General features: G+C 45.3%; 1 protein-coding gene across 17 annotated transcripts in view; it reads right to left on the bottom strand.

Moving 5' to 3' along the window:
* Positions 1 to 13,970, bottom strand: part of Slc44a5 (solute carrier family 44, member 5) — a 298,312-nt gene that overhangs the window by 47,685 nt on the left and 236,657 nt on the right. For 16 of the 17 annotated variants that reach the window (XR_375525.4, XR_375526.4, XR_375527.3 and 13 more), the window contains one exon: positions 1,219 to 1,303. Coding sequence is in view for 14 of the 17 variants with exons in the window: in NM_001081263.1 (NP_001074732.1) it covers positions 1,219 to 1,303 (85 nt within the window). In the remaining 3 variants the exon portion in view is untranslated. Of the gene's footprint in view, positions 1 to 1,218; positions 1,304 to 1,396; positions 2,883 to 13,970 lie in introns of those variants that run through there. The other variant, XM_006501501.3, reaches the window with a different exon arrangement.

The raw sequence follows: 13,970 nt of genomic DNA, 5'->3' as shown, positions 1-13,970 counted from the left end.
AATCTTTATCAGACATTGTATTGGAGTAAATAGTCTGTTAGGCAAGATCATTTCTGGATAGTGTTTATATACTGCAGTTTGGGGGGCCACCTCTTTGTCTGACGTAAATGGGTCAGGGGATCAAGCCTGGAAGACTTGTTATATAAAACCTGTTAAAAATCACATTTAAAAGTACCTGAGGATCTTGTGAGTTCTGTGGTGTGTGAGTGTGAGTGTGTGGTGAGTGTGCGTGTTTGTGTTTTGTCTTGTTTGTTTTCTAAAGTTAAAATACATTTATATCTTGGATTCAAATTTAGTTGAGGTGTCTTTATACAGAGGCTTTTTGTAGGCAAGCACTCCCCAAATCTGCCTTGATATGATCATAAGGGTGTCCTGCTCTCTCTTCCAACTTCTAGGATTTCTGGTTTCTCTGCAGTTATTCTGCCTGTGGATTCTTCAGCTCTTTAATGAATCGATCCATCTCTTGCCATAACACGTTCTCAGTAATGGGTGGCACTACAGACACAGAACTGAGCATTCTGGATTGTGTTTCTATTGCAACCCTCTTGTTAATGGGACTTTCGTTGTTCCATAGCTATTCAAAGCCAGAAACTCAACAGGTTGCAAAGAGCCAGAAGATCTAGCAGCAACCCAATTAGTGAAGGCGAAAGAAAGAAATGGACCCTGAGAAAGGGATAAAAGTTTTTCTAAAACTGTGAGTTGTGGGTTTTGTCTGTTTGCTTTATTTTAGGTAAATAAATAGAAAGCATGCTTTCAAAAACAGACACCTCTGTTATGATTGACATTGGGCACCTCCCCCGCTTCCCCCTCCCGTGCTGTCCACAGTTGTCAAATTGCCCCCAAAGATCATTGAAGACCTAGGAACACTACAAAAGTCAGAATGATTGTAGGTAAACATTATAGCAAAAACAGCCCAACAGCAGTATGGTATAGGCAATTCAACCACTGTTCAATATGGCCGCACAATAGCCCAATCCAAAGGGCATGCTCTAAATATGGCTGCTGGTCCCATCCTTACTTTTAATTTTATTTTCCCTAATCAGAGTGGAGATGCAGAGCATAAAATCTCCAAACCACTTACAGCTGTCTGTAAGAAGAGCCAGGAGAAACCTCCTCCTGAGTCTCAGCCTGCCTACCAGGTCCCATGAGACTAGGCTGATGTGTGTACATTCCGGCTTAGAGAGTAAAACCATGCAAAACATAGGTGGCCATACTCACTCATTGGGGGTTCCCTTCTGGCCACAAAAATGTCCCTGGCTGTCCGTAGGATAGGCCATTTTCCTGGGGTCACCATGGGCCCAAGCTGTGGGAACAAAAACGGACAAATTCCCCATCAGCACCATCTGGCTGAAAGCAGTCTAATTTGAGAGATTCGAATTGCCAGGGCAACACTCACCTCTTCCCCCTCAGTCATAGAACATTATTGATTTTCTTCAAAGAGTAATTTCTTAATGAAAAGAAAAATGATATGTGCGTGAATTGGTCTGAAAGCATGCTTTTCTCCCCTCCAGATTCATCTGGGCTGCAGCCAAAACATGAGGTAACGCGCAGAGAAAATGACAGTTATTAGAAGGAGGAGGAGGAAGAGGGGGAGAGGGGGGAAGCAGACAAAAGCTCACTTGGAAAAGAAGACGCCTTTTCTAAAGCTCAAGCAGAAATGACTTCATACCAGCGCTGATAGATTTGCACCAAGCAGAATGAGGTAATGCTTTGGGGGGTTATACAGAAGTGAAAAAAAACACTGCAAAATTCGGCAGCATCTCTGATTTCATAGGGCATTCAAAAGGCAAACAAGGGCACAGCAGAAGCAACCCACAGTAAAGACCGCCAAGTATTTGCCAGATAATCTCAGAGCTTAATACAAGCACTCTACACCTCTGACCTCGGTATACTAAGGACTAGCATTTTCTATGGAGATGCTTGGCTCTGCTTCACACAAGTTTGTCGCCTTTTTTGTTTGTTGTTATGTGGATTATAAAACTTGGCCTGACAGCTAGACCCTATAGAAAGTAATATCTATCACTAAGTTAGCTAATGCCTGTTTATTGTAACTGAATTTTTCCACCTTCTCCAGTTTCAGCAACACAGTCTTTAAAAGCCCATCTTTGCAGATGAAGACACACCTTTGTCCTCTGCTCTGATAACTTTGCTTGGCCATCTCCAAACACACACTTATTGGACTGACAGTTTGCCTTATAATCCAATCACCCTTATACATGTGACTGGTGTGACCAGAGATGATTAAAAAAAAAAATCAATTTTCCAAAAGATGACGACACTAAGGAAGAGGGACTTTTGCTAGGTATCTTTCTCATCAGCCCATGCTTCTCTGTTCAGTGTTAAGCACCAGGAAGGCTCCCTTTGTCTACTTCACTCTACTGTCTCAGAGGCCAAATCAGCTTCACCTTGAATTCCATCTTGTGAGATCTGGGTAGCTCTTGGTCACCATGGCTTCCTGCCCTTATTCTCCAGAATGAAGAAAGTGAAGTATAAGGAGCTGTGTAATGACTTTGGGGTGCCCAGCACTCACCGAGACCCTCATTACACTGTCTCGGTGCCTCAGTTTCTCCATATTGGCTAAGCCTAAGAGCAAGAGAGATAGATTTATCCAACACTTTCTTTTTTCAACTCTATGTCTTAATGTACCTCTTTTAGCTTTGTCTTAAAGTGTTTAACCATTTTTTTCTAAGTAATTATAACCGAGAATTAGGCATCTGATTCCTTTTTAATTTTTTTTACTCTGTATATGTATGAGGATTTCATACATATACAGAGCTCAATGTGATCATGCCCTCCCCAATGCCACCATAACACCCAACTGCCCCTCCAACTGCCATATCACCCCAACTGCCCCTCCAACTCCACATATGACCCCAACTCCCACTCCACTCTCATACCACCCCACCTCCCCCTACAACTCCCACATCACCCAACTCCCCTACAACTCCCACATCACCCAACTCCCCTACAACTCCCATATCACCCCAACTCACCCTTCAACTCCCCATATAAAAAATCTCCCACTACAACACCCATATCACCCCAACTCCCTCTGCAACTCCTCCATATCACCCCAACTCCCCCTCCAACTCACATATCACCTCAACTTGCCCCCCAACTCCTCTATATCACCCCAACTCCCCCTACAACCCCTCATATCACCCCAATTCCCTCTCCAACTCCTCCATATCACCCCAACTCCCCCTACAAACCCGACATATAAACCCAACTCCCTCTAAAACTCCCATATCATCCCAACTTCCCCTTGAACACCCCATATCAATCCAACTCCCCCTATAACTACTATATCACCCAACTCTCCCCACAATACCTCCATATCACCCCAACTCCCCCTACAACTCCTCCATAAAATCTAACTCACCCTACAACTCCCATATCACCTCAACTCCCCCTACAACTCCCATATGACCCCAAATCCCCCTCCAACTCCCCATATTACCCAACTCCCCCTACAACACCTCCATATCACCCCAAATCCCCATCCCACACCTACATAACCCCAACTCCCCCTACAAGTCCCATATAACACCAACTACCCCATAAATCTTCCATATCAGCCCAACTCCCCTTCGAAATCTCATATCACCCTAACTCCCCCTCCAACTCCCCATATCACCCCAACTTACACTATAACTCCTATATCACCCAAACTCCCCTTACAACTCCTCCATATCACCCCAACACTCCCTCCACTCCCATAACACCCCAATTCCCCCTAAAACTCCCATATCACCCCAACTCCCCCTACAACTTCCATATCACCCCAACTCCCCCTACAACTCCCATATCATCCCAACTCCCCATATCACCCCAACTACCCCTCCAACTCCCCACTTCAGCCCAACTACCCCTTCAACTCCCCATATCACCTCAAATCTCCCTGCAACTCCCATATCACCAAAACTGCCCCTAAAACTCCCAAATCACCCCAACTCCCCCTATGACTCTTCCATATCAACCCAACTCACCCTCCAATGCTCATATCACCCAAACTCCCTACAACTCCCATATCACCCCAACTACCCCTACAATTCCTCATATCACCCCAACGTTCCCTGCAACTCCTACATAACCCCTACTCCCCCTATATCTCCTCCATATCAACCCAACTCCCCCTAAAAATCCCATATCACCCCAAATCCCCCTACAAATCCTCCATATCACCCCAACTCACCCTCCAACTCTCATAACACCCCAAATCCCCCTACAACTACCATATCACCCAAACTCCCCCACATCTCCTCCATATGACCCCAAACTCCCCTCCAACTCCACATATCACAGCAAATCCCCCTACAACTCCCATATCAGCTCAACACCAGCTCCAACTCCAATATCACCCCAACTCCCATATCACCCCAACTCCTACTACAACTCCTATATAGCCCCAACTCACCCTCCAATTCCCATATCACCCCAACTCACCTACAACCCCCACATCACCCCAACTCCCCCTCCAACTCCCATATCATCCCAACTCTCCCTCCAACTCCCCATAGCACCCAACTGCCTCTCCAACTCCCCATATCAGCCCAATTCCCACATCAGCTCCCCATATCACCCCAACTCCCCCTACAACTCCTCCATATCACCCCAACTCATCCTCCATCTCTACATATCACCACAAATACCCCTAAAAATTCCATATCACCTCAACTCCCTCTACAACTCCCCCATACAACCCCAACACTCCCTACAACTCCTACTCACCCCAACTCCCCCTACAACTCCTACATATCACCCCAAATCCCCTCCAACTCCCATATCATCCCAACTCCCCCTCGAACACCCCATATCAAACCAACTCCCCCTATAACTCCTATAACAACCACATCTCCCCACAACTCCTCAATATCACCCCAACTTCCCCTACAACTCCTACATATCAACCTAACTCACCCTGCCATTCCCATATCACCTCAACTCCCCTTACAACTCTCCAAATCACCCCAACTCCTCCTACAACTCCTCCATATCACCCCAAATCCCCATCCCACACCTATATAATTCCAACACCCTCTACAAGTCCCATATAACATCAACTACCCCTACAACTCCTCCATATCACCCCAACTCCCCCTCCAAATCCCATATCACCCTAACTCCCACTTCAACTCCCCTTATCACCCCAACTTACCCTATAACACCTATATCACCTCAACTCCCCTTACAACTCCTCCATATCACCCCGACTCCACCTACAACTCCCATATTACCCAACTCCCCCACAACTCCTCCATATCACCCCAACTCCCCCTACAAATACATATCATCCCAACTCACCTTAAAACACCTCCATTTCACCTCAACTACCCCGACAACTCCCATATCACCACAACTCCCCCTCCAACTCCCCATATCACCCCAACTCCCCCTACAAATACATATCATCCCAACTCCCCCACAACTCCCATATCAACCCAAACTCCCACTCCAACTCAAATACTACCCCGACTTCCCTTACAACTCCTCCATATCAAACTACCCTTACAACTCCCACATCACCCCAATTCCCCTACAAATCCCACATCACCCCAACTCCCCCTATAACTCCAATATCACCCTCAACTCCCCCTCCAGCTACTCCATATCACCTCAACTCCCCCTACAACACCTCCATATCACCCCACCTCCCCCTCCAACAACCCACATCACCCCAACTCCCCCTATAACTCCTATATCATCCCCAACTCCTCCTCTATATCACCTCAACTCCCCCTACAACTCCTCCATATCACCCCAACTCCACTCCAACTCCTCAATATCACCCCAACTCCCCCTCCAACTACCATATCACCTCGAACCCCTCCAACTACCATATCACCCCAACTCCCCTTACAACTACTCAAGGTAACCCCAACTCTACCTTCCAACTCCCATATCAGCCCAATTACCTCTCCAACTGCTCCATTTCGCCCCAAATCCCCCTCCAACTCCCATATCACTCCAACTCCATCTCCAACTACTCCATATCAACCAAACTCCACCTCCAACTCCCCATATCACTCCAACTCCCCCTGCAAATCTCATATCACCCCCAATACCCCTACAACTCCCATATTACCCCAACACCCACAACAACTCCTCCATATCACCCCAGTCCCCTACAAATCCCATATCACCCCAACTCACCCTAAAACACCTAATTTCACCCCAACTACCCCTACAATTGTCATATCACCACAACTACCCCGACAACTACCATATCACCCCAAATCACCCTCAAACTTCCAATACCTCCCCAACTCCCCTGCAACTCCCCATATCACCCCAACTCACCCAACAAATACTTCATATCACCCCAAATCTCCCTACAACTCCTATATTACCCCAACACCCACAACTCCTCCATATCACCCCAAGTCCCCTACAAATCCCATATACCCCAATTCCCCCTACAACTTCCACACCACCCCAACTCCCCCTACAACTCACATATCACCCTAACTCCCCCTACAACTTCCACACCACCCCAACTCCCCCTACAACTCACATATCACCCTAACTCCCCCTACAACTCTTACATCACACCAACTCTCCCTACAACTCCTGCCTATCACCACAACTCCTGCTCAACTCCCATATCACCTCAACTCACCCTATAACTCCCATATCACCCCAACTCCCCACAACTCCCATATCACCCCAACTCCCCCTACAACTCCTCCATATAACCCCAACTCCCCGTAAACTCCCATATCACCCCAAATCCCCCTCCAACTCTCATATCACCCAAGTCCCCCTCCAACTCCCCATATCACCCCAACTTCCCCTAAAACTCCCATATTTCCCCAACTCCCCTTCCAACTCTCATATCATCCCACTTCCCCTACAACCCCTCCATATCACCCCAACTCCCCCTACAACTCCCATATCACCCCAACTCCCTCTTCAACTCCTCCATATCACCCCAACTTCCCCTATAACTCCCCTCCACATCCCCATCAAAAGGTAAAAGGGAGAGATAGAGACCAGTCATGGCCTAGAGGAGAGAAGGGGGAAAAGGAGACAGAGAAAAGAAAGGCTAGAGTAAGAGGGAAAGAGAAAGAGGAGAGGAGGAGAGAGAATGAGGAAGGCGAGAGGAGAGAGGCGAGTAAGGGGACTAAGAGAGCGAAGTGGGGCCAAGCAGCCCCTCTTATGGTGTGCTGTTATCTTTACTGTTGCTAAGTAGCTGGGAGGAGTCTAGCCTGAAGGTGCGTGTATGTGTGTATTTATATGTATGCATGTGTATATAGATATATATGTATGTACATGCAGATGGATGTCTATATATGTGTACATTTATCTGTATGTACATCTATAATAGAATGTATTACCTGCTTGCAATGGATCAAGGAGTCTCCACTATACCTGGGGCCTCGTGTGGATCATGCATTTCATAGTAACTCTGAGAGGCTGGCATCCTTTTAACCTGCTTTATATATAGTCTATGTCTCAAAATTACACATCTTTTAACTGATATAAGAGGAGCTTAAGGCTAGGTTGTTGCTTCATGAGGCCTCTGGTCTTATCCAGCAGACTACAGAGGCAGAAAGTTAAAACAGATGAAATAAATAGAAAATAATTCCATAATAAAAAATTTAAACATAATAGTAAAAGATAATTCCTTAATGAGAAAGATTAAATAGATTAAATGATAAAGACACCTGCTAAGAATACATGAGGAATAAGCTTTAGTTTCTTTCTGTTGCTGTGATAAAAAAAAAAAAAAAAAAAAAAAAAAAAAAGACCATGACAGGGCTGGTGAGATGGCTCAGCAGGTAAGAGCACCCGACTGCTCTTCCGAAGGTCCTGAGTTCAAATCCCAGCAACCACATGGTGGCTCACAACCATCCATAATGAGATTTGATGCCCTCTTCTGGAGTGTCTGAAGACAGCTACAGTGTACTTACATATAATAAATAAATAAATCTTTAAAAAAAAAAAAAAAAAGCAGCTTAGGGGAGAAAGGCTTATTTTAGCTCAAGTGCCATGTTATCACTACAGAGCAGTCAAGGCAGAAACTTAAACCAGCTAATCACATTGTATCCATAGTCAACAGCTGAGAGAAATGAGCCTGGTGTGCTCAGCTCAATTACTCAGAGTTCATGACCCCACCCCCACTCCCACCCCCAGTGGGTCATGGGGCTGTCTAAGGCTGATTCTTTCTGTACCTGTTGAGGTAATCCAAACAACCTCCCAGACATGCACAGGCCAACATTTCCAGAGAGTCCTCCATTGAGACACTCTTCTCAACTGATTTCAAATGGTGCAAAGCTGACAATTAACACTAACCACAGCAGAGCTTATTAATGGTAAGAACTGTAGTTGGGAAATGAAGTGTCCCCTCCGGCTGCTACAATGTCCCTAATACAGAATGTTCCAAGTTGAGGACCCGGGAAGGTGATTAGCTCCGGAGGACTCCGAAGTTTGTGGGGTGACCCACTGATAGCTCTGTCATTTGATGATAATTTGTCATTGTCAAAAGGTGGTGGGAAGTTAAGGCAGGAAGGCCTACCTGAAGGAAGGAGGTCACTGTGGGGAAGTATTCCTCAGCGAGCTATGCCTTGTCCCTGGCCCTCTTATCTTCTCCCTGCTTCCTGTCGACACTGAGAGAAGCACCCAGTGTTCATCCCCCAATAATCAGCCTGGCCTCAGGCGTAGCAATGAAGCCAGCTGATCAAGGACTAAATCCAGGAGCCAACACGCATTTTTCTTCTTTTTAAACTCTGGAAGGTGTTTGTTACATTGACAAAGAAGGCTAAGTCACACAGTGGAAATCAGAAATGACATCAGCACAACTTGGGTCTGTCGTGAATGGAAGGAAATGTCACCAGGAAGCTGCATGCTTTGGCCATTTGGTTCTCCCAGAGGGATGGGAAGGGAAGCAGGAGGGGGGGGGGGAGGGTGTCTCAGGCTTAATCTGGACACACAGAGACAGGGGAAGGAGATAAAGCTGGAGGTGTCCAAGAAGGACATCCCTCCTCCACCTTCTGGTACTGAGCTTCCGCCATGTTTACTGAGCAACTTCTACCTTCCCCAGTCAGCTCTGGTGAGGAAGCCAGGCCACAGATGGTGTGTGTTTGAGCTGGAACACGGAGACTTTGTGCTCTCCGCTGCCAGAGAGAGAAGGAAAGGAGACTGGCGGCAGCAGAAGCCATGTGTGACACTGTTCGGAAGGTCAGGGCATCTGGTGTGGAAGTCACACGTCCACTAAGAATTGAATGGATTATTAGAACAAACATAGGTTATGAATGCAAACGTACTTGACTTGTGCTATTTTATATTTTGAGACAGGGGCTTGTGTGAGCCAGGCTGGACTATGGATGTAGTCAAGGATGATTCTAAATACTTGTCTCCTCTATTTCTCCCCCAGAGTGCTGGGATCATAGGTGTGTACTATCATGCCTAGTCTATGTGGTGCGGGGAATTGAACCTGGGATTTTATGACTGCTAGGCAAACATTCTACCAACCAATCCATATCCTCACCAATACATATTTTTAAACATATCATAGTATGGGAAAAACTCAATATTTTTATACTGGTTACATTTGTAATGATCCTTAAATAGAATACATTATTAATTCACTGAAATAAATTCACGAGTTTCTAGGCTATTTGTTTGTTTGTTTGTTTGTTTGAAAACATTCTCAAACATGAAGAACTGTAGATCACACATGTCATTCTCTATCGGATCTGGTAGAGAAGACATCTTCACAAGTGTCAGCACCTGGTACAAGGTGATGACTAGTATTGTTACGTCACTGACCTATCTAACAAGTCACTCAGAAGCCTACGGTATCCAACACAAATACAATATGTCCCTTTCAAAATACAGCAGTAATGGTCACTAACAAAATAACTTATTTTTTTTTCTAAAAAGCCAATATTCGGTTAATGTCTGCTGAAGGATGGAGAAGTAGCTTTCTTTAAGGGTGTGGTCTGTCCCCTGTGATCCAGGATGGCCTCACACCCATGAGTATCTGGACAACACAAACGGGACTTGGAGGTTTTTATTGTTTTAAATGGACTTGAAATTGGAAGGGTATGGATTGTTGTCTATATGCAGGTGAGGGCAGGCACAAGAAAAGGTGAGAGCCTGTGATTGGGCAGTGGAAAAGGAAGACAGGCTGAGAATTTTAGAGATGAGGACAGAGAGACAGGGGAGGAAAGGAAGGAAAGGAGAGGAGGAGACAAGATGGAACCCATAGGAGAGGAAGAGGAGACAGAACCACACAGTCCTGGGAGCCATAAGTATTGGGGATTTCTTAGATAGATGATTAAATAATTAGTGGGGTATGTTTGCCCCATCTAGGTATGTAGTTTGTGTTTACATCAATTGAGTTTTGTGTTTTTTGTACGGGTGTTTTGTGGGTTGAGAATTTACTAATATAAATCTGACTGATAAATTCCAAGCCTCTAGAGTTTTGATTTTTACAGGGGTTGGGGATGTGAGAAGAACAGTTGCTGCATGGGGCTAGCCACGGAGGTGGTGAGACCCACCGGGCCCGGAGAGTAGCCGGATATAGTTCAGGATGGTGACTTTTTAAATATTTCCTGCAACAGGAGGGAAAAAAAAGTGATTCGGAGAAGAGTTAGAGGGAAGAGTCAGGGTGCCTGATCTAAATGAGTGTATGAAGTTCTCAAAGCATTGATAAAAATGTTATATGTTAAAGCAAAGGCAATGCCCCTACTTAATATAAATGAGAAGTAGGAAGTCATGCATAGTTAAAGAGGCACACATTGGCACGCAGAAGCTCAGGCGTGAGTGGCAAGAGGCGGTGAGGAAGCCAGCTGTGACAGCCATCCATAGTCAGAGCCTCTCCTATGGTGAGAGCTGCCTTGTTCCTCACATTTTCAATGTGAAACCAACTGTGATTTGATTTTTTTTTTTTTTTTTTTTTTTTTTGGCTTTTTGAGACAGGGTTTCTCTGTTTAGCCCTGACTATCCTGGAACTCACTCTGTAGACCAGGCTGGCCTCGAACTCAAACAGAATGTGAAGTAGTGCTGGCCTCAATGGCCTTTAAGAGTATGTAGGAGACACTATAGCATCAGGTTTGATGGCCTCTCTCTCTGACCTAGCCCTAGGTAATGTCACCTGATGGCACTGAGTCCTGTAGAAAAGCCTACATGAGAGAGGCTAATGTTCATATTCCCAACACTTGGGACCTTGGGCTACAGAACGTGGGCAACATGGTGAGTTTCAGGCCAACCTGGTGAGTTTCAGGCTAACATGGTTAGTTTCAGACCAACCTGGGCTATTGCATTGCAGAAATTTGAGGGGATGGAGTGAGAGTCAAGGTTAGAACAGTGTCCAGGGTCCAGCCTGCCCTCACTGTACAGTGATGAAAAGTGTCTGTCTTAGCAGATAAGGTGCAGACTCTGGAATAAAGCCATCTGGGTTACGAACAAAACCAAACAGCAGCTCTCAGAGCAATTTCTACATACTTCAGTCAGTCCATTCATTAGCACAATGCTTTAGAAGTAACCTTGTGTGTGTGTGTGTGTGTGTTGTATGTGTGCATCAATGTATGTGTCTGTGTGTGTGCCTGTATGCATGTGTGTGTGCCTCTGTGTGTGTCTGTGTGGGTGTTGTATGTGTGTGTCTGTGTGTGTGTTGTGTTTGTGTATATATATGTATGTCTGTGTTTATGTTTGTGCGTTATATGTGTTTATGTGTGTGCTTGTGTGTGGTGTGTGTGTGTGTGTGTGTGTGTGTGTGTGTGTTCTATGTGGGGAGAGTGTATAGGGGCAGGAGGTCAACCTCAGTTATGATTCCTCATGTTCTCTTCACCTTTTGGTTTTTGTTATTGTTTTGTTTTATTTTGTTTTGTTGAGACAGGGTCTCTTTCACCTGAAACTCACCAATTCTGCTAGGTTGACTTTCTTTTTTTTTTTTTTTTTTTTTCATTTAAACATACTTTTTATTTCTATTCATGGCTGTAAGTAGTTTGTATTCACATAAAGAAGTGATTTCTTTTTTTTTTCTTTTCCATTTTTTATTAGGTATTTAGCTCATTTACATTTCCAATGCTATACCAAAAGTCCCCCATACCCACCCACCCCCACTCCCCTACCCACCCACTCCCCCTTTTTGGCCCTGTCGTTCCCCTGTACTGGGGCATATAAAGTTTGCGTGTCCAATGGGCCTCTCTTTCCAGTGATGGCCGACTAGGCCATCTTTTGATACATATGCAGCTAGAGTCAAGAGCTCCGGGGTACTGGTTAGTTCATAATGTTGTTCCACCTATAGGGTTGCAGATCCCTTTAGCTCCTTGGGTACTTTCTCTAGCTCCTCCATTGGGAGCCCTGTGATCCATCCATTAGCTGACTGTGAGCATCCACTTCTGTGTTTGCTAGGCCCTGGCATAGTCTCACAAGAGACAGCTACATCTGGGTCCTTTCGATAAAATCTTGCTAGGTTGACTTTCAAGGGAGCTTCCCCAGAGCTGGTATCTCAGCTGTGCACCACTACACCCAGTTTTTTAAATGGTTCCTGGGGACGGATTGGATGCTTATATAAGATTCGAATAGATGGCGCCAACTTGCCATCTAGAAATAACTTTAAAGGAACGCGTTCCCTGAATCTGACACTTACTTATATGGGGTGTGTGTGTGTGAGAGAGAGTGGGGAGGGGGGCAGGGGAGGGAGAAATTGTACACTTGTACACTCTGTTGATGTAGCTTGCAGAGGACAGTTGAAGCCTTATTTGGGCAAATGATCTCATCACTCATCTTGAGGAAATGTGCATCCCTGACCGTCCTGGAGAATGTGGGCTACTATCTAGCATCCTCTCTGACTTTTCCAGGTTCCCAAAGCGTGCACCTGTTGTGCTCTTAGTGGAGTGGAGAAGCAGCCATCGAAAGCCCTCTGCCAAGGAGAAAATGGTCAGACCTGACTGTTGACATAAAAACTAACCATAAGTATGTTAGTGGCAGCTCAGGCCGGCCTTGGTCCTTGGGCACAGGTTAGGGAAGTTGGCTCTCACATCATTAGTGTGTTCCCCTTAAAGGTACAACTTAACTGTTTTAACATGTGAGGAACAGGCCTGTCAGATTGTGCTTATGGCTCTTTAACACGAGCAATTTACAAATGCAGTGGAGCAGATAATAGGACACATGAAGCTGAATGTGAAGATCCTCAATGGCGACAGAGCTGCCATAGAAACGCATGGGGAAGCAGCTGTCTCCGGGGCCTGGGTGAGAAAATATTTATTACCTCACAGGTGGACTCCTACACCCAGGGCTGAATTTAGGGTGGAGTCCTTGGGTACAAGCCAGTCCCTCTTATGCTAACAACACTTCAAGAAATCTTGCAAGCACAGATGTGCACAGTAAAACCCAACAAAAAGTTAAAACCATCCGGTGCTTAAAGACCAGCTCAAATCTCAGTCAGAAACCAAATACGCCCTTTTTAGACGGAAGACTTACAAAACAGAAGTGTGACGGACAGAGCATGTGATTTAGTGTGTAAATGTATCGGGCCTGATAAGGAAAGCAGGAGGACATTTGATACTGGCCTCTCGGTCATCCTGTTAATGCATGACACATTTTTAGTTAATAAAAATGTGGTGCAACCATCCTCAAAATAGTGGAAATGAATTTTTTAAAATCTACTTAATTGAAGAAATTATTTTACTTTTGGTGAAACAATGTTTCTTGCCTATGACTTGACAGATAAGATCCTTCTGGTTTCAAAGAAAACAAAATGGGTAGTGTGGCCCCTGTGGCCAGTCCTCTCTCACAGGGAGCATTCAGTACACCATCCCCTAAGATAGAACCGCAGGATGCCTGGTGGTGACAGGTGTTGAGAGTGTGGGGCAGGAGGCCCCTTGTGCCTTGTAGGTAAGAATGTAAATTAGCTCAATTATCATGGAAAATAGGTTGTTCAAAACACTGAAATTAAAATGACCAGCAATGCCCCTTCTGGGGACACATCTCAGAACAAATAAAGAGGTGTCTGCATT

This window comes from Mus musculus, chromosome 3 (genome assembly GCF_000001635.26).
Source record: "Mus musculus strain C57BL/6J chromosome 3, GRCm38.p6 C57BL/6J".
NCBI lineage: Eukaryota > Metazoa > Chordata > Mammalia > Rodentia > Muridae > Mus > Mus musculus.
This window is presented reverse-complemented; position numbering and strand designations above follow the sequence as displayed.